The 20,801-nt window shown below is 36.8% G+C and overlaps 1 protein-coding gene across 3 annotated transcripts in view; it reads right to left on the bottom strand.

The window, feature by feature from the left end:
- ARHGAP32 (Rho GTPase activating protein 32) overlaps positions 1-20,801 on the bottom strand; it is a gene marked incomplete at its 5' end in the record, with an annotated part of 264,616 nt that overhangs the window by 65,072 nt on the left and 178,743 nt on the right. For all 3 annotated transcript variants that reach the window (XM_082844494.1, XM_082844492.1, XM_082844493.1), the window contains 5 exons: positions 1,343-1,424; positions 11,961-12,038; positions 13,547-13,669; positions 14,541-14,633; positions 16,684-16,821. In XM_082844494.1, the coding sequence (XP_082700620.1) occupies positions 1,343-1,424; positions 11,961-12,038; positions 13,547-13,669; positions 14,541-14,633; positions 16,684-16,821 (514 nt within the window). The remainder of the gene's footprint in view (positions 1-1,342; positions 1,425-11,960; positions 12,039-13,546; positions 13,670-14,540; positions 14,634-16,683; positions 16,822-20,801) is intronic.

Here is a 20,801-nt window from a genome sequence, read left to right as displayed (position 1 = left end):
AAACAGTGCAGCTACTTTGTAAAACAGTTTGGCAGTTCCTCAAAAGGTTGAACACAGAGTTACCATATGGCCCAGCAATTCTACTCCTAGATATATACTCAAGAGATGAAAACATACATCTATACAGAAACTTGTACACTAAGTATTACATTATTCGTAATAGCCAAAATGGAAACCCAAAGTGAATGGATAAAATAAATATTGTATATCCATACAATGGACTATTATTTAGCCATAAGAAAGAATGAAGCACTGATACATGGATGAATCTTGAAAACATTATGCTAAGTGAAATAAGCCAGTCACAAAAAGACTATATATTGTATGATTCCATTTATGTGAAATGTCTGGATTAGAGACATCTAGAGACAGAAAGTAGGTTAGTAGTTGCTTAGAGCTGGGGGGAAGGGAGAGGATGGGGCAGTGTCTGCTAATGGGCATAGGATTTTTTTTTTAAGTTACTGATGCCATATTTAAACAAGGAAAGAAAACTACAGCCATCACAACCACTAATGAATAAGTACTCACTGAGAAAGTGCTTTTATGTTTAACAAGTTTACCCAAAGAAGGGGGATTTAACAGAGGATAAAAATGCCTTGAAAAGAGACTGAGAATCCCACGGTGAGGGTAGAGAAGGGCAGAGGGAATGTAATACAATCAGGAGAAATACACTTGATTACTCCCTCCTCCTTCTAAAATCTTTTAGTCTTTGTTTTTATTTTCTTTCCAAAAATTTACATCACATTAAAAGGTTCCAGATGAGGTATTCTGTAAAATTTGTCCAGATTAAATCACCCCAATAAAAACAAAAATTTCCAGTTTTAAATTTTTACCCCCTGTAACACATTGCTCTACATATCTGTAAAATACTCCACATACTTATACAGCACTGTAAATATACTATATAAATGACAACAAATGCTGTTTAAAATAGTTTTGATGTTCACAGGCACTGATAAAATATACATCCCCTTCATTTATTAATTTTCAGCTAATCATACTATCTCCGCGTCAATTCTTTAAACCTGGTATTTTCTTTTATCGTTTTATTCATTAATAAGCTACATTCCTACTATATAATTGTAAAAACAAATAATGACAAAGCTTAATGGAGCAAACAGTTCTTAAAATTGTCTAAAATTTTGAATGCATGTAAACCTTTGTGAAATGATCAATAGAGAGAAAAGAATATATTAAAAATCAAAACCACATAAAATTAAGAGTGCATATTATGACAATAAATGCAAAGAATAGTTAGACAAGCTATGTGCTTGACTGGAAGAGAAAATCTGAATCTTTAAGCAGTTGATAAATAATCACATTCATGAAAAAGTGTACTCACCGGGTTTTGGCACTGAGTTGGTCACTGACTGGGGAACTTTCTGATTAATTAACTCAACACAGTGTCCAGGGAAGAGTCCCACCTAAAGAAGAAAAGCAGCAAAGAGAGGATTTTAAACCAGAGAACAGACCAGTGCATGAACACTGCCAATTCAATTCCAGTAATGTGCTCCACAGCCCCTCCCAATGATTCTGTTATTCCAAGACTCTGTATCACTGATGATGCCAATTATACAAACAATAAAACAATCTGTTGCTATGAGTATATCGAGTTACATGTTTTATTTGTCTAAATATCTAAGTCTGCTTTCCTAGTTTTACCTTTTAATTTCCCAAGCTTCTTTTACACCAATTAAAATATTTAGTCTGATACCAAGCTATGCGTGCAAGAGGTATAATTTATACCTGTTAATAATTTACTTTGCTGAAATTTCAATCTAGTTGTGTTAACACCTCTGTCAACTTTCATATTTACTGATTTCTCTATATGATTTTAAAAAAATCAACACTAAACCTCATTCAAATTTTTTTGCAAATTTTCTCTTGTTTCTCTCACAGGTTCCATGAAATGACAAGACTAAAATAAATTGGTGAAACAACTGCTCACTTAAAATCCTGGTATCCACTGTTGTTAAAGAGCCCAGTAGTGCGTGGATAAGTGGGAAAGCAAGAGAAGAAAACAACCAATCTCGGCAGTGGTAACAGACTCTGGCTTCACGCCAGTTTGACATGGTAGCAGGATTGCTCATGGTGTTAGGTAGATTCCCAAGGAGCTGTATTAGTAAAATACTGAGCTCCAGATCACCCAGAGATACTACATCGCCAACAGAATGAATAGAGAAACAAAGAGCCAGGAAACAAAAGTAAAAAGGGAATTTTTACCAATATTTGTAGATGTTTTCTTAGATGGGAATATAATTGGGCTGCCAAGCAGCAGATGTTAAAGCTGAAACAAGAAAACTACATCACTTTGTACATCCCTCTGTTGTCAAGACTCTGGGGGAGAAAGGAATGGTCTTCCAAAAGTATGATTCATCGTGAAGTTCTGAGCTGTGTAATTTCCATCTGTGTGGGATTATTTTCATATGCTCACTTGCTGCATTCTTACTTCAATTTCTTGATCGATATTCTATGTTAGTTCTTAAAATTATGAAGATGTAACTAGTTATCAAGAGCTGAAAGGGCTTATTAACAAATTTTCAGTTTTGTTTGAAAGATTTGAAACTTGGGTCTTAGAGTTCCTATATGCTTTGCCTTCCAAAATGATGCTCTAAGTATTTGCTTTTATTGGTGAAATTCTATATCATACTTTACTCAACTTCCTATTTAACTAATAACAAGTAGAAATTCTTCCAAGATTGGTTAGAACCAGACAAGAATCAACTTGAAAAATTATTCTCATTCTCTCTTACGCAAATCAGTTATAAGATAATCACTTATGGTTAAGTGTAGCCCCAGGATTAAGAGGGCCTGGGTTCTACTCCAGGTCTGCCACTTACTGGTCGGGTTTATAACTTAGCCTCTGTGTTTCGGTTTCTTCCTCTAAACATAATAATACTGTACCTAATTCATAAGAGTTGTTATGAGAATTAAATGGATCAGTATAAGCAAAGTGCATATAGTAAGCACTTGAGAAATGCTGTTTATTCTTTATTATCTCAACATGCTGGCCACTGGAAGATCTAGAGGGCTCCGGCCCCTCCACTGTATGGATATGACACACAATACCTACCACCTTTTGCTTGTGTATACTTCAGTTTCGTCACTGTCAAATATCATTCTTTCCATAAAATTCTAATTCATTTCAATTTGTAAACATTTTCTGCAATCTGCTATAGAGAAAAGACCACCCATTTACTAGGCTCTGTGATCTGCAGCAAATTGCTTAACATCTGTCTGTTTCTTAATTTGTAAAAATGGGACAACATTAGCTACCTCAATAATGTGTGTGAAAGCACCTAGCCTAGTTTCTAAACTCAAGCATCTGTCAGCAAACAAAACTAATTTTCCATCACTTCTTCACAAAGACTGAACAAAGCTTAATGATCTTCTTTGGGGAACTGTATCATACATACTACTTACACTTTCACCTTTTGAATGTCTCAATGCATCAGGTCTAGGTATATGGGGGAAATGCTACTGTGTACTATGTAGAGGTAGGTCCATGACAGGTTCATCTGACGCCTAATTCCAATCCCTGCTCACCTGTCTCCCTTTATTATAAAGTGCAATATTACTAAATATTAGCTAAACTAAATATTCAGTTTCCCAGATTCCTTGCATTCAGGTGTAGCCACGGCACCTGTAAAAAGCTTTACTGCTACTGTTCTGTCTCTTCTTTATGCTGTGTACGTAGGTATTGGGATTGGATCTGCAGTAGCCATCATTTGACCTTAAAGAAAGGCCAAGAGAATCTTAGAGAATTCTGTCTAGCATCATTAAGCTGCTGACTCAACTGCAGCAATGTTACCTTTTCTGTTCACTTTTGTTTCTTGAAGCCAAAATCACTCTTAACTGTAACTGTTTACAGTTAAGGTAACTGTTTTATTTAAAGGAGTTAATTCTGTAGACTTGTGAAAAGCAAATAGATTCTGTTTTCCTATTATAAAATTTCCATCATAAAAAATGAAACTGTGTTCTACTGAAAATATACACATAATATAACTAACCCTAAAAATATAATGAACATTTATACTTTTCTGATGCATACTTAAGCTAGTATTTCACCAAATATAAATAATTTTAATAAACTCAAAATGTCCAACGTTAAAAGTGACTGGAACTCTAACAATATGATCTATGAACTACATCATCCTGTTTTATTCACATTAAATTATATTATTATAATTATATTCATCATATTATTCTTTCTGCTGCAGTGGCATTTTCTAAAGCTCTAATGTAAATGGCTGAGAAAGGTGAGGGAAATTCAGTATATTTTGCAGGACTCAAAATGAGTTTCTACTCTAGGAAGATGGGAGGAAAAGAAAAGACGAGCATCTAGGGCCCATGAGGGTAGAGGAGTAGGTAATAAAAATATAGTAATAGAAGAAAAAGATAAGGCAGGAACAGGTTAGGGATGGGCTTAAAGGAGAGAAAGAGAACCTTCAATTTAGTAGTTTTTCCCCAGGTCAATTTGGCATGAGGAAGAAAGAAAAGTATATGAATGTAAGAGACACAGAGGTAGAAAACACAGGAATTATCAATAGGATTAGATACATGAAAAGTTAAATCAGATGCTTCTGCAGTTCTTTCCCACTTTTATTGAGGTACAGCTGACAAACTGTGTATATTTAAAGTGTACATTTTTATAAGTTCTGGCACCCATGAAACTGTAACCACACTTAAATTTATGAATATATGTATCAACCCCCAAAGTTTCCGTGTATCTCTTTGTAATCTCTCCCTCTCCCTACCAGCCCCTACCCCTGCCCACCAGGCAACCATTAACCTAGTTTCTATCACTAAACATTACTTTGCAATTCCTACAATTTTATATGAATAGAGTCATGCAGAATGTATTCTTTGTCGTCTGTTTTCTTTCATTCAGCATAATTATTTTGAGGATCATTCATGTTGCTGTATTTATCAATAATTCTTTCCTTCTATTCCTGAGTAATATTCTACTGTACAAATACCACCATTTGTTTATGCATTAATCTCTTGTTCATGAGATACCTGGGTTGTTTCCAGCTTGAGGCCATTATATGTAAGGCTGCTATGAACAGTCATGTGTGAGTTTTTGTATGAACGTAAGCCTTCTTTTCTCTTGGATAAACACCTGGGAGTCGAATGGCTGGATCATGTCATCAGTGTATGTTTAAGAAACTGACAAACTGTTTTCCAAATTGTTTTCCAAATCTTACATTCCCCCCAACTGTGTCAGCGTTCTAATTCCTCCACGTCCTTGCCATTCTAATAAGTATGTAGCAAGACTTCACTGTCATTTTAATTTGCATTTCTCTAATGACTACTGGTGTTGAGCATCTCTTTATGTGTTTGTTTGTCATATATCTTTTTGGTTAAGTGTCTATTCCCACTTTTGCTACTTTTTAAATTGAGTTCTGTTTTCTTGTTGAATTTTGAGAGTTCTTTATATGTTGTGGATACAAGTCCTTCATCAGATATAATCATCACAAATATTTTTTCCCAGTCTGTGGTGTGTCTTTTTATTGTGTTATAAGTAATGTCTTTCAAAGAGCAGAAGTGTTAAATTTTGATGAAATTCAATTTATTATTTTATGAATTGCTCTTTTGATATTACATCTAAGAAACTTTGCCTAAGCCAAAGTCACAAAAGTTTCTCCTATGCTTTCTTCTAGAAGCTTTATAGTTTATGCTTTACATTTTGGGTACGTGATCCATTTTGAGTTAACTTTTGCATATGGCGCAAGAAATAAATCAAAGGATTTCTGGAGGCATAAGGATATCCAACTGTTCCAGCATCATTTGTAAAACAGGCCATGTTTTCTTCACTGAACTGACATCGAACCTCTGTCGAAAATAAGCAGTCCATGTGTGTGTGGGTCTACTTCTGGAATCTATTCTGTCCTGTTGACTTACGTGTCTATCTTTCCCCTAATGCCACACTCTCTTGGTACTGCAGTTTTACAGTTAAGTCTTCAAATCAATTAGTGTTAGTTCTCCAACTTTGTTCTTCTTTTTCAAATTTGTTTTGGCTGTTCTTTTCTAGGTCCTTTGCATTTCCATACAAATTGTTTAACCTGCTTATCAATTTCTACAAAAAATCTACTGAGATTTTGATTGGGATCAATTTGAGAAGAGATGGCATCTTAACAATACAAAGACTTCCAACCCATACACAGGGTATATATCTCTTTTTTTAAATATTCTTTAATTTCTCTCAGAAATGCTTTGTAGCTTCCAGTACACAGATCTTTTGTATCTTTTTTCCGATATATCCCTAAGTAGTTCATAGTTTTGATGCTATTACAAATGAGTTTTATTATATTTTCTGACTGATGTTAAATGCTACTGGTCTGCGGACTAGATATGAAATAACAAGACGTCCATGCAGTTGTCCCAAGTATATATATTTTAAATATACACTGTGTATTTTAAATACACAATTACTTTCCTTTTATTTCTCCTTTATATTATATGTGACAAATTATACTGACTTTTTTGAAATTGTGTTTGTAGGTTGGTATATCATTTGTAAATTTCATTTCAGGATCATAAGGAAAGATTTTAGAAATTATTTATCATAACAAGGGGGTATAGGGTTTGATGAGGTTAAGAACTACTACTCTAAGCCATTTTGTCAATAATTTCCATGAAACTGAATGTTTAAGCATCATTTGCTAGGACATATTCTGATGTTACAAATTAACAAAAGGAGCTATCTAGAAACTAATTTCTCTCTAAACATCAGTGGCAGCTGCTAATGGCACCAATAAGAAAAATAAAAAACTGCAGTAAGTAACACAGAAAATAATTTAAGAAAATTTACATATTTTTGTGATCCAAGGGGGGGAAAATACAAAATTGGAACTCACCAAGCTTGTGTTCTGGCTATATCACTGACTTACTGTCTTTGTAAATCAGAACAATCTATCTAAATTCCTTTGTCTCAGGATTTCTATAATTTTAAAATGACAGTTTAGGACCAGATGATCCACTACCATCTTTTCTAATATAGAAATCTATGATTCACACATGTAGACAAGCAGAAGCCACTACTGGTTCATTAAATTACTACTATGATCTGTTCTTTGCCCAGAATGCCTAAATTTCTACCTAAGCTCTGACACTAAACAGCGAAATAACAATGGGCTTGCAGTTTAGTCCCCTTTTGCTTTAGTTTCCTTGTCAGTAAAAGAGAGGTAATAATAGTACCTTCTTCATAGACTGTGAGAATTAAAGTTTAATGGAAAGCACTTAGAAAGCACACGTAAAAGCAGCAAGAAAGTGTTACAATTCCTTATATTGGAGTACCACATACTCCCTCTTCCCTTGAAATTCTATAACATTACAGATGAAAAATTACAGTATGTGATTTCCCATTACTTAACTGGAGAGGAAATATTTTGCTCTACTTAATTTTGAGTAATGAAAAGGTGTAGCTTTGAATTCCGTACATAAAATGATGGTCTTCATAGAAATAAGTGGGTAAATTGTCTTCCTCTATTAAACTACTTACTACAAGGGACAAGGTTTCCACATCCCTTCCCTTTGGGATAAAGAATACGTTTCTGAAAATAAGCTACTTGGAACCACATTAAACTCCTGAGGTAAGGAAATGTTTACTGTCCAAGATTTGCTTCTCTGTCATTGTACACAGAAACCCTCACACAACCTTCTGGGGTAACTTTGAAAAATAAAATAGCTGATCCTTGACCATCTTGAGGAGAACCAAGAGAACATGAGCTGTACAGAGTTCTGTCACTCTCTAAATGGTATTTTATCTCTTAGATTGACTGTATCCCAAATATGTTTTAGAAGATTTTCTGGGGGGAAAGGAGAACACTCACTAAACTGTGTTTAATTTCTTCCTTTATCTGTGCACAGGATAAACAATGGGAGGCTGGGTCAGTGGTTCTCACATTTTGTGCTTATTCATCACCTGAGGAACTTGATAAAATTCAGATTCCTGTCCCCATCCCCAGAGATTCTGATTAGTAATATCTGGTTTTAACATGTTTTGGGGTCATTCTGATGCCAGTGGCTCCCAGATAAAATTTTGCCAAACATGGCACTAACAAATAATGCTCAAAGATTTTAACATTTTACATTTGTGTTATGGCTTTTACATAAGAAAAAAAGACTTTCCAGACACCTCACCTCACATTTCCAACCACAGTCCCCAGATAAGTACAAAAGCTAATGACATTTATTTTTAACAAGAAAGAAAAAGCAAAGAGCTTTTTTTTTTTTTTTTTTTTTTTGCTGAAGTATAGATTATATGATGAAACACCTCAGAAAACAGAGGTAAAAGATTCAATATACTCTTTAGAAGACAAGTAAAAAACAGATTTTGGAATTTCAAATACTATAGTTAATATAATTTCACACTTCCTACTCCCAGAAGTTTAAGAAAAGAAACATAGTCACAGTATAATTTAAACATATGGATGAACTAATCCTTCTGCTCCCACAGCAAAATTATGGTCTAGGTTAAAACAATACACAGATGGGCAGAATGCTGATCTTTATCAACCACCAGCTGATTGGCAGAGTCTACCTACAGCTCAGAGTAAGCACTGCTTCCAGAAGAGTGGTCTGAGGAACACCTGGGCTGGAATCACATGGATAAAAATGCAGTCTTAATCCTGCCCCACAACCAGTGAAACAGCATTTCAGGGCTTCGGTCATAGGATTTTATGTTTTAACATGTTCCCCATGTAACGTGTCATAAGCATATCAAGTAAAGTTTGAGAATCAGTGGCGAAGGGAGGGCAGAAGGAGTTACTGGTAACAGAAAAATGAAGATGGCAGAATAGCGCCCTTAACTATATTGGTAAATGCTACTCCTTGGACTACTTTTATTTGCAAATTAAGAGAACAATGCAATAAATACCATCACACACCTATTAGAATGGTTAAAACAACAACAGCTGAGAACTATCTAATGCTGATGAGAATGCAGAGCAGCATCACCGCTGTTGCTGGTGGGAAGGCAAAATGGTAACAACTACTTTAAAACACAGATTGGTAGTTTCTTACAAAGCTAAACATGATCTTACCATACAATGCAGCAAGTGCACTCGGTGGTATTTACCCAAAGGAGGTGAAAACACATCTGCACAAAAACCTGCACATGGATGTTTATAGCAACATTATTCATAAATGCTCTGAACTAGAAGCAACCAAGATGCACTGTAATAAGTGAATGGAAAAATAAATTATGGCATATCCATAATAATGAATATTAGACAGTGAAAAAAAGGAACTATCAAACCATGAAAGACATGGAGGAACCTAAAATGCATATTGCTAAGTGAAAGGAGCCAGTTTGAAAAGGCTACATACCACATGATTCCAATTATACGATGTCTTGGAAAAGGCAAAACTATGGAGACAATAAACAATCAGTGCTTGTCAGAGGTTAGGAGGAGAGAAGGATGGATAGGTGAGCACAGATTTTTAGGACAGTGAAAATACTCTGTATGAAGCTGTAATGGTGGATACATGTCATTATGCATGTGTTAAAACCCACAGAACTATATACATCACAAAGGGTGAACCTTAATGAAAATATGGATTATAGTTAATAGTGATGTACGAATATTGGTTCGTTAAAGGTAACAAAGAGCAAACCCCAAAACTGTTTCCATCATTATGGAGGAGGATGTGATACTGACACACTGTATTCTTATCCTTGTGATTCTGGCCCCAGTGTTCCTCAGACTACTTTTCTAGAAAGAGTGCTTACACTGTGCTGTACGTAAACTGCTAATCAGCTTGTGGGTAATAAAGTTCAGCATTTTGCCAATTCTATTCAATGAATTGTAAAGCAAGATGTTAATAGGAGAAACTGTATACATGTGTGTGGCAAGGAGTATATGAAATTCTGTGTATTATCTGGTCAACTATTCTGTAAACTTGTACTAAATGATAAAACCTATTAAATTTTTTTTTTTTTTTTTTGCGGTACGCGGGCCTCTCACTGCTGTGGCCTCTCCCGTTGCGGAGCACAGGCTCCAGGCGCGCAGGCTCAGCAGCCATGGCTCACAGGCCCAGCTGCTCCGCGGCATGTGGGATCTTCCTGGACCGGGACACGAACCCACGTCCCCTGCATCAGCAGGCGGACTCTCAACCACTGCGCCACCAGGGAAGCCCTATTAATTATTTTTTAAATAGTAAAAAAAAAATAAAACAAAGTCACAAGCCAGCAACTGCACAGCATCAGTTCACAGGGCTCTGAGGGAAAGGCTTCCGCACGCCACGTGTACTCTGTCATGCCCCGACAGCTGGCCGGAGAAAACGACACACGAGACTGACAAAAAAGGAAAGGGGAGTCCACGTAACACGCTATAAACACATTAGGTTGAGCAGAGCTGCCTGCACGCCGACGCCGCATTTCCAGAGCGCGTCCCTTCAGCGGTCAGAGCGCCACAGCTCAGAGCTGGCCTCCATCCTGGGACGCAACAGCCCACATCTTTGCTCCCCTTCACCCTCTCTCCCGAGAGTGGTCAGCTCTAAATGGCCTTGGTTCCCGGAAGACCACACTGTCCAAGCTACCCCAAGGCCAAGCCCAGCCCCTCGTCTCCTGCTACTGTATCAGGAAGACAGGTTTCCTGCCTCTGTGCTTCCTCCTTCATGGCTCACTGACAAAGCACAGTTTACACAGTCCCTCTGTGTGACCAGGACAGGTCAAGCTGGCTAACTGGTCACATGGCTGCTTCATGTCTAGCCAGTCTACCCAGGTCATCTGGACATCCTCTCCTCTGAAGACATGCACAGGACGCTGCATTTCAAAGTCACCACCTCCAGAAACCCCTCCTAGATCTCCTAGGGAGTCCTGCTGGGCTCAGAACCTCCCACTCATCTGAGAGGCCCTGAGGAGGGGACCAGTACTGCCTGTCCTCCTCGTCCTGCCTCGGGGCATGGTGTCAGTGCCCAGAGGGCCTTCTGCCATGAATGAAACGAAGGCCCTGTACCAGCCTGTGAGTACCACTGCGCCCCTTCTCAGATGCTGCCTGAGGACAGTAGGGTGGGGAGGGGCACCCATGAAGCAGTCATTCCCAGGGCTCCTTCCTCCCAAGGCCCTCAAGCTCTCTGCAGTCATGGCCAACACCCCTACACTCTGCCTGCCCTTGGCCTAGGAGCCAGCCTGGCTCAAGCAGGGCCCTGCTCTTTATCAAGTCTGTGAGAGAGAGTCCAGGAAAGGCCTTCAAGCCAGCCCTAAGAGTGGCCCCACCCACCTAGCCATCCGGGACTGTCTAAATAATATCTCCCCAAATTCTTATGCTGAAGCCTTTAACCCCAGTATCTCAGAGTGTGACTGTACTTGGAGACGGGAGAGAGGAGGACTGAATTGTGTGGGTTCTTCCCTTAAAGTATTCAGTTCCTTTTTTAAATGAATGTCTTTTTTAAAGGCATTTTTAGATGCTCTTCTAGTGATAGTTTTAAAAGATAAAAGGAAACTTTATCATCCTATGGAAATTAGTGCTAGTCAATCTAAAATATGCCTTTATCAGGTCTCAAATTAGTTAGGCATATAAGGAAAAAGAAAGAGCTTTAGATTCTGCTGTTATTCTGCAATTCATACATTGTTTACATTAACAGTTACAGTGCATTAAAAAAACATTGATCAAACGACAATTCTAGAGAGAAAACATACATGATTCATGATATTAAGCCACTGTGAAAAGCAAGGCAGAGTCACAGTCCCGATAATCTAAAAGTGGTCACCAGGCATGTGATTCTGCTCACACTTTGGCTATACCACCATACAGGAAAGAAGAAGAAGATCAAAACAACCACAATAGTAACTAGAAAAGGAAACCCAAGTCTAATATCATCTACATTTTTTTTATCACTGCAGACAAAATTTCTGATGACAAAGTCCACTGCCAGCACATATTATAAACAGAAATATTACTGAAAGAAAAAACGATCTTTGAATTTTCCACACCAAATTCTTTGTTGCCTACCTGAAATCCATGCTTGCCTCTCCACCACGTGCTTAACACTTTTGGGGGCATGTCAATAACAGAAACAATGTCTCCCACCTAGGAGAAAAAATTTTAAGTGAAACGTTTTAAATCAATTTTTAAAGCAATTGTCTGTCTAGAATTTAAATCTTAACTGTAACAAAAGGGTAAAGTACTATCTTATTATCTGGCTCATTATTTCTGTAAAACATTAACACTTCTTTCTGTAAGGAATTTAATAATCTTAACCATTTGTTAAGGAGAGGTTTACAGAAAGTTAAGCAGCACAAAGACTGTGGTCCAACTAACACCTGTAGTAACTTCAGAAAGCCTGATTGATAGCATAAGATGTCTGAACATCAGGCATCATACCATCATCACTTCTGTTAAAATACTCTGTTAACTGCTGTTACTAAAGGTGATCAGATTCGCTTTAGTGAACCTAAAAGGCTATTTTAAATACTCATATTTAGCACAACAGCAGCTTCTATTAATACATTTAGGGAGCACTTACCATGTGCCAGGCACTGTGCTAAACATTTGACATATCTTATTTCATCATATAGGAAAGCTCTAAGATGTCTACAATTACTGCGTTATTCTTAGTACATGTAAAACTGAATGACAACTACATTTCTTTTAATAGATGGTTCAATATAACATTCCCACTAAATAGCTGACTTTCTTCCCTTTAAAAGACAAACTAATGAGTTTGTACAAACTTTTACAAAATTGTAAGTATGAAAATAGCAATAATAGTTTTTAATAATATATTTAAAGGAAGTTGTATTCTTCAATCAAAATAACTGATGATCTCTGTGATAAACCAGTTAAGCACTTCAGACCAATGTTGCTAATGTACACAATATTGCTTTAAGAATTTTTTTTGTATATTCACAACTAATTTTTCCAGTCATGAAAGTCCTCTTCACAAAACCATACTTGCTAACAGACATGGTATCTTTCAAGACCAAGGATTCCTTTGTGTATAGAGCTAAAAATTTAGTTTGAGAACAGTTTGAATTCTATACAGTAAAAATTTACACTTTTTTTCCTCTTAAACTGAGTAACTGCCAGCATTTTCTTTGGTCTCTCATCAGCCAATATTAAAGGAAGAAACTTAATTCCTCTCCTTTTGCCTCTGATAGCAAGAAATGTTCATTTCACTTTTCATCTGGTCTTTACCTCAATCTATGAACAATGAGAAGAAAGTATCACTAGGTATTGTTTTTAGGTGCTAAACACACAAAGACAGAAGAGGATCTGGCTTTCAAGAAGCTCAAAGAGACAAACAGGAGAACAGCTCAGAATGACGTTCAGTGCAGGTTCTGGGGGGTATGTATTTCCATGGAGTAGAGGGAAGGAGATCAAGGAGACTTCCTAGAAGAAATGGGACACAGCTTAAAGCTGAATTTTCAAGAATGAGTACAGTCATTAAAATAAAAATAGATGGCATGCCAGGCTGAAAGACAATGATGCACAGAAAAACCTGGTGCTTTTCATTAAGGAAATGATTGCAACAGTTAAAACTGAGGCTAGAAAGATAGCAGGGACTGAGCTAACACATAGCATCTTTAGTCACTTACCTCTAAGGTCAATTCATCCGGGGCCCGAGCAGTGTACCTCTTGATAACATGGGCAGCACCAACAGCAGGAGTGTTAATGGATGATTCTTCATGAACTAGAAGGTGATTTCCCTTATTATCAATCTGTAACAAAGAAAATGTACTATGAGATGGTTAAGGACATGGGACTTGGAAGTTTCTTTGTGTATCTATATAATTCAACTTGACTTAGAAAAACCATAACCCAAAGAATATTAAAAAAAAAACAAACCCACCACTTATCGAGTACTTACTATATGCCAGTCATTGTATTGTACATGTAACATACATACTTCAATTTTCATAACTCTAAAAGATACTTATCATCATTATCAACACTTAAAGATGAAGATGCTAAAGCTAAAGGAGGCTCTATAAATTATGAGAGATTAAATAATTTGTCCCAGATCACACAGCCAATAATGAAGAACCAAGATCTCAGGGCAAGTTGGCCTGGCTCTAAGGTCTATATTCTTTCTACTTTTCATTGCCTTCCCAATTTCCACTGAGAGGAGAGAATAATGTAACTCTACATATGCAAATTAAGGAGAAAAACCTAACCTATTGACAGGAGGATACTCTATCACTCAAGACATTCTTAAATCAGACTCTTTAAAAGGTTAATTGTCTCTTGTTCATCAATGACTAAAAACTATTTTCAGTTACTAAGCCAATTAAATATATATATACATATATATACACATACACCTTGCTAAATGTATATACATTAATATATTAAATACAAAAATAACAGGTGTCATTGTGATTCATAAAATAATATTAAAATTAGCTTCCTGGATTATCAAAGAAAGATTTGAGATGAAAAATATTTAATGTATCACATATCTATCTTGCAGAAGAGAATAAGCACCATTTATTCAATTCCTGAAACTCAACAGCTATGAAAATTAATATTAAATTTCTTAAGTAGATAATTTTAAAATTAACTTTAATAAAAGATGAACTGGATTAATACCTCCATCCAAGTAAGGGCAGGTCCACAATTGATCTTGTTGCCAGCAATAGCTGAAAGGCGGGACAGGTAAGCCATAAGCATCTGAGTGACTGACTAAAGAAAAAGAGAAGATTCAGTGGTAACAGAATAAAGATACTCCACTCTCTGTCAAAGAAACTGGTGTTAAGTTGGTTGTTTCCGGGAGGAAAAAATCTGCAGATTTTTATGCATTTTCATAGTTACGGAGGTTCTTTATAGAGGCTTAACAGTTCCATAACTGACACTACAGGCACTTACGTAACTTCCTGTCTGGTGCAGAACTTTCACTTTAGCCCCTCATCATCAGGGCTTATACTACTGTACAGCTTCTAATTTGGTTGCCTTCTCTTTCTATTTTTGTATTGAAAATGTAAAACGATAGCAGAGACATACTTGCTTTTCCACCTGGCTTCCCCCTGCTACTCTGAAATGCTTTCTTCAAGGCCTGCTGCAGTCTTCACACACCCAGCCATGGCAGGACAGCTCATACGTGATCCTACACCACGAAGTCAACTGATGGGTCCAGGAATGGGACCCAACATTAGCTGACCTAACAGGAGCTGCTGCAGGAATTAGGAACCGAGACACAAAATTTCAGCTCAGTCTGGCTGCTATCTTAAAAAGAAATGAGAACCTGGCCCCTGTTGGGAGTGGTCATGTTGTGAGACAGTCTGAGAAAGAAATACACAACAGACAAGGCAGACAGGGAAAAGGAGGCAGAGAGACGTCCAGGCTTTCTATAGGACGAAAGAATCTGCAGTTTTAGGACATTCCTGAGACCCTGTCGCGGTGTCAGTTCTTGCATGACTGAAGTCTCCACTTTGCCCTCACTACATAATCGCCTGGGAATTAACTATAGATTGGAAATGGCTTCCCTTCAGGACTTCCACTGTTTTCAAGCATCCACTGTGGCTGCCAAGGAGTCTAACGCCAATACGTTTCTTGTTCCTTTGAGAAAAACCTTGTTTTTGCTCTCTGGAAGCCATTTGGGTTTCCTCTCTGTTTTGGCATTTTGAAATTTTACCACAATGTTTCTAGATGTGTGTCTTTTCACTTATTATATTTAGCACTTGATGGGCCCATTTAATCTGAAAACGGGCCCTTTTTTAATTTAGGGGAATTTATTATATTTTTAGTTACTACCACCCACTCTCTCCTCCTATAACTCCTACAAGAGGAACAGGAACTTGTAGGAACTTCTGGATCTATTCTCTGTGATTCCCAACAATTCTCTCACAACTTTTTGTCCCTTTTGGGACTGTGTTCTTACAAAGCTTGCTCTTCCTGCTCACTAATTCTCTCTTCATCTATGTCCATTTTGCATGTAGTCCAGCTGTTTGTTATTATTAAAATTAATTTTAAAAACCACATGTTCATTTCTAAGGTCTCTGATTATTTTATTTTTTAAAACTCTGTTCTCATTCCATGAATGTGACTGCCTCACTTTCTCTCTGAGGGTGGTAATCATGCTTCTGAAAGCCCTCTGTTTGCTCTTCTGTTACTTTGTTTATTCGGTTTTCACACTGAAGATTTCTAGTTTATCTGTCCCTCTGCAGTCCTCCTGTACAAGTTTCTTATGCTGTATTTTCTTGCCCCCATAAATCTTATCCCATCTACTTTCAAAGATTCCTCACAATTTTTGATTCCCTGATGGTTCTTTTTATTTTCTGATGTTATAAAAGAATCTCTTTCCTCTTAAATTAAAAAAAAATCTCATATTTTTACTAGAAATTTTTGGCAGGAGTGGAAATAAGTGCATGGACACAGCCTGCCATCATAAACTGAGTAAACAGCATCATTTGAATACACATTTCTTTGATTATTAGTGAGGTCAACACTTTTCCATATTTTTGCTTTTATATTTTGCATTCTCTCTGAAAAATGATCTGCTCATATATATTGCCCATTTATATATTAAGATATGAGATTCTTCTTATAAAATTATACACTGAACCTATTTCAATTCAAAATATCCTAACAGCATTACTAATTTTTCAGTTAAGAAATAATTAAGTAATCCCACGAATCTTCCTGAGTGCTCAATATAAGCTTTTATTTAGTATACTGGCAAAAAAAAATTCTTCTAATTTATAGCGATTACTTCTGCAAAGTACTGAATGCTTACCTCTAGACTGTCCTTCAGGGCATCAGAACGGGGAAGCTCTGAGAGCTGGGAGAATCGTCGGTCATAAATACACAGATGAAGATGTTTATCAAGTACCCGAAAATCTTCATAACTTCTTTTAATGATCCAACTTTTGCCCTATGAGTAAGAAAAAGAAAGACTCCTATAATTTGTCTCTATTTGGAATGGTCAGGAACCAGGATTTGTTCCATAACGATGTTATTCATGAGATTTTATATTTACTAATTAACTTGACAATAAATAAACTCCAGAACCCTATAGTGAGTTATATTACATTAAAATGTCAGTAATGGAAAATAAACTAGAACTGTCCACTAAACCTCTTCCTACCACTAATCAAGCCCACTGGCTCTCCTTGGGAATAATAACTGGTATATGGGAAGATAGCATGTGACCTTAAACCCACGGAAAGAACCATAAAATGATTTTGTATGGGAGAAGATTACCAGAAATTAAAGAAAAATAAAACCAGGTCCCTGATCAGTTACCATGAACATTTCTGTGACTGAAACTGGAAATACACTGAAAATTAATTTTCTTAAATTTCATCTAGAAGCATTTGGTGTGCATATATTATCTAGAACCCACTATATCTCCCCACTTCTCAGTCTTTCTTCCTTTCCTTACCTAAACTCTCAAGCTCATTAGAAATGAAAATCTGCTCGCAGAGCATATTTATTACACACTGTCTTCTAAGTTTCTCTTGAATCTATCACTTTGTAGCCCGAGCTTTATTAAGGACTGACATCATTTCTGACCTCCCTGCTTTTGATCTTCTCTGCCACTCCCCTCCCCCAACACAAAATACAAAGCTTGTCAGGTCACACTGACAAAAGGCCTTCAAAAGCTCCTGTGGGCAGTAATGATGAGCTGGTCCCCACTACACACCATGTGGTTTGACAATTCAGTCCACTTTTATACGGAAGCTTTCATCTCATAGCAATCTGGAGGGACTGGGAGACAAAGGAGCCATCTGAGAATTGAAGAAAACATCTCTACTGTAGCTCTTTTCCATTTGCCTCCACCAGATGGGGCAGAAGCAGAAGGTACCATTTCATGGGAGAGGTGCTGAATTCTAAACACAGGTATGTCCATAACTAACAGGATAAACTTGTCTAGTCCTACTTTGAACTACAATTCTCCATTACACAGATGGAAAGCAATACCACCTCCCCCTTTCAGAGGGCTGTTAGAATGAAATAAGAGAACAGATGTGTCAGATATTTTTAAAGAACAGTCTCCTGGTTCCTATTCTAAGAAATGCTAGTTCAATAAATCTGGAATGAGATCCAGTTAATCTGATGATCAGCCTGAGTTGGGAACCACTGATCCACAAGATTAAGTCCAAACATACTTGCACATATCAGGGCTTGCATCATCTGGGCCTCTCTAAATTTATAGTGTGATCCCACTCACTACTCCTCCATGCCGTTTCTTTGCTTCCAGTTATGCTCAATCACTTGCATTTCTTCCATGTGTGAAATGTTCCCTTTCTTGCCTACATGATTTTTAAGTGCTGTTCTTCTACTATGGAAAGTTGTTCTTTTACTCTTAGCTCAAGTAAGCTCCTTTGTTTTTTCAGTTCTACCACTGCCTTCTACCCAAAGCATTCCTGAGTGACAACAGGTGGTTAAATACTTGTTCCTTTGGAATGGCAAAAATAAAAATGAACAACAAAGCAGAAAAAAAGAAAAACAACTTATCGCATAGTTGCAAATATTTTTCTTTCACACATACACATTTCAAAAATTATGCAACACTTCAAATATCAGAAAATTACAAAAATTAATTTAACGTATGTATATCTCCATCACAGAGATTAAACAGATGTCGACTTTTTATTTCAAAGCTCTGGATTTTTTAAATTGAAATATAGTTGACTTACAGTATTATGTTAGTTTCAGGTGTACAGCAAAATGATTCAGTTATATTATTTTTCAAATTATTTTCCATTATAGGTTATTACCAGATATTGAATATAGTCCCCTGTGCTATACAGTAAATGCTTGTTGCTTATCTATATTATGTATAGTAGTTTCTATCTGTTAATCTCATACTTCTAATTTATCCCTCTCCCCCTCCCTTTCCCCTTTGGTAACTATAAATTTGTTTTTCATGTCTGTGAGTCTGTTTCTGCTTTGTATATAAATTCATCTGTATTGTTTTTTAGATTCCACATATAAGTGATATCATACTTTCTCCATCTAACTTACTTCACCTAGTTTATTCTCTAGGTCCATCCATGTTACTGCAAATGACAATATTTCATTATTTCTTATGGCTAAGCAATATTCCATTGTATAAATATACAACATCTTCTTTATCCATTCATCTGTTGATGGACACTTAGGTTGCTTCCATGTCTTGGCTATTGTAAATAGTGCTGCTATGAACACTGGGGTGCATGTATCTTTTCGAATTAACGTTTTCTCCGGGTATATGCTCAGGAGTGGGATTGCTGGGTCATATAGTAGCTCTATTGTTAGTTTCTTAAGGAACCTCCATACTGTTCTCCATAGTGGCTGTATCAATTTACATTCCCACCAACAGTGCAAGAGGGTTCCCTTTTCTCCACACCCTCTCCAGCATTTATTATTTGTAGACTTTTTGATGATGGCCATTCTGACCATAGTGAGGGAATACCTTTTTTAAAAAAATTTTAATATTAATTTTTTTAATGGGGTATAATTGTTTTACAATGTTGTGTTAGTTTCTACTGTACAGCTAAGTGGAGTTCCTGTGCTATACAGTAGGTTCTTATTAGTTATCTGTTTTATACATATTAGTGTATACATGTCAATCCTAATCTTCCAATTCATCCCACCCCACCCCCCGCTTCTCCCCTTGGTGTCCATACGTTTATTCTCTAAGTCTGTGTCTCTATTTCTGCCTTGCAAACAGGTTCAACTGTACCATTTTTCTAGATTCCACATATGTTAATATACAATATTTGTTTTTCTCTTTGACTTACTTCACTCTGTATGACAGTCTCTAGGTCCATCCACGTCTCTACAAATGACCCAACTTCGTTCCTTTTTATGGCTGAGTAATATTCCATTGTATATATGTACCACATCTTCTTTATCCATTCACCTGTCGATGGGCATTTAGGTTGCTTCCATGACCTGACTATTGTAAATAGTGCTGCAATGAACATTGGGGTGTATGTGTCTTCTTGAATTATGGCTTTCTCTGGGTATATGCCCAGTAGTGGGATTGCTGGGTCATATGGTAATTCTATTTTTAGTTTTTTAAGGAACCTCCATACTGTTCTCCATAGTGGCTGTATCAATTTACATTCCCACCAACAGTGCAAGAGGGTTCCCTTTCCTCCACACCCTCTCCAGCATTTGTTTGCAAATTTTCTGATGATGCCCATTCTAATTGGTGTGAGGTGATACCTGACTATAGTTTTGATTTGCATTTCTCTAATAATTAGTGATTTTGAGCATCTTTTCATATGCCTGTTGACCACCTCTATGTCTTCTTTGGAGAAATGTCTATTTAGGTCTTCTGCCCATTTTTTGATTGGGTTGTTTGGTTTTTTTTGATATGGAGCTGTATGAGCTATTTATATATTTTGGGTATTAACCCCTTGTTGATCACATCATTTGCAACTATTTCCCCCATTCCATAGGTTGTCTTTTCATTTTGTTGATGGCTTCCTTGCTGTGCAAAAGCCTTTAAGTTTGATTAGGTCCCATTTGTTTAATTTTGCTTTTATTTCTTTTGCCCTGGGAGATGGTCCTAAGAAAATATTGTTATGATTTATGTCAGAGAATATTTTGCCTATGTTCTCTTCTAGGAGTTTCATGGTGTCATGTCTTATACTTAGGTCTTTAAACCGTTTTGAGTTTATTTTTGTGTATGGTGTGAGGCAGTGTTCTAACTTCACTGATTTACATGAGGCTGTCTAGCTTCTCCAACACCACTTGCTAAAGAGACTGAAGAGACCTCTGCCCATTTTTTAATCAGAGTGTTTTCTGCTATTGAGTTGTAGGGGTTCCTTGTATATACTGGATATTAACCCCTTATCAGATATGTGGTTTGCAAATATTTTTTCCCATTCCACAGGTTATCTTTTTACTTTCTTGATG

The sequence above is a fragment of the Leucopleurus acutus genome (assembly GCF_964270905.1).
Source record: "Leucopleurus acutus genome assembly, chromosome: 8".
NCBI lineage: Eukaryota > Metazoa > Chordata > Mammalia > Artiodactyla > Delphinidae > Leucopleurus > Leucopleurus acutus.
Note: the sequence above shows the minus strand (reverse complement) of the source record. Positions and strands in the feature narration are given on the sequence as shown.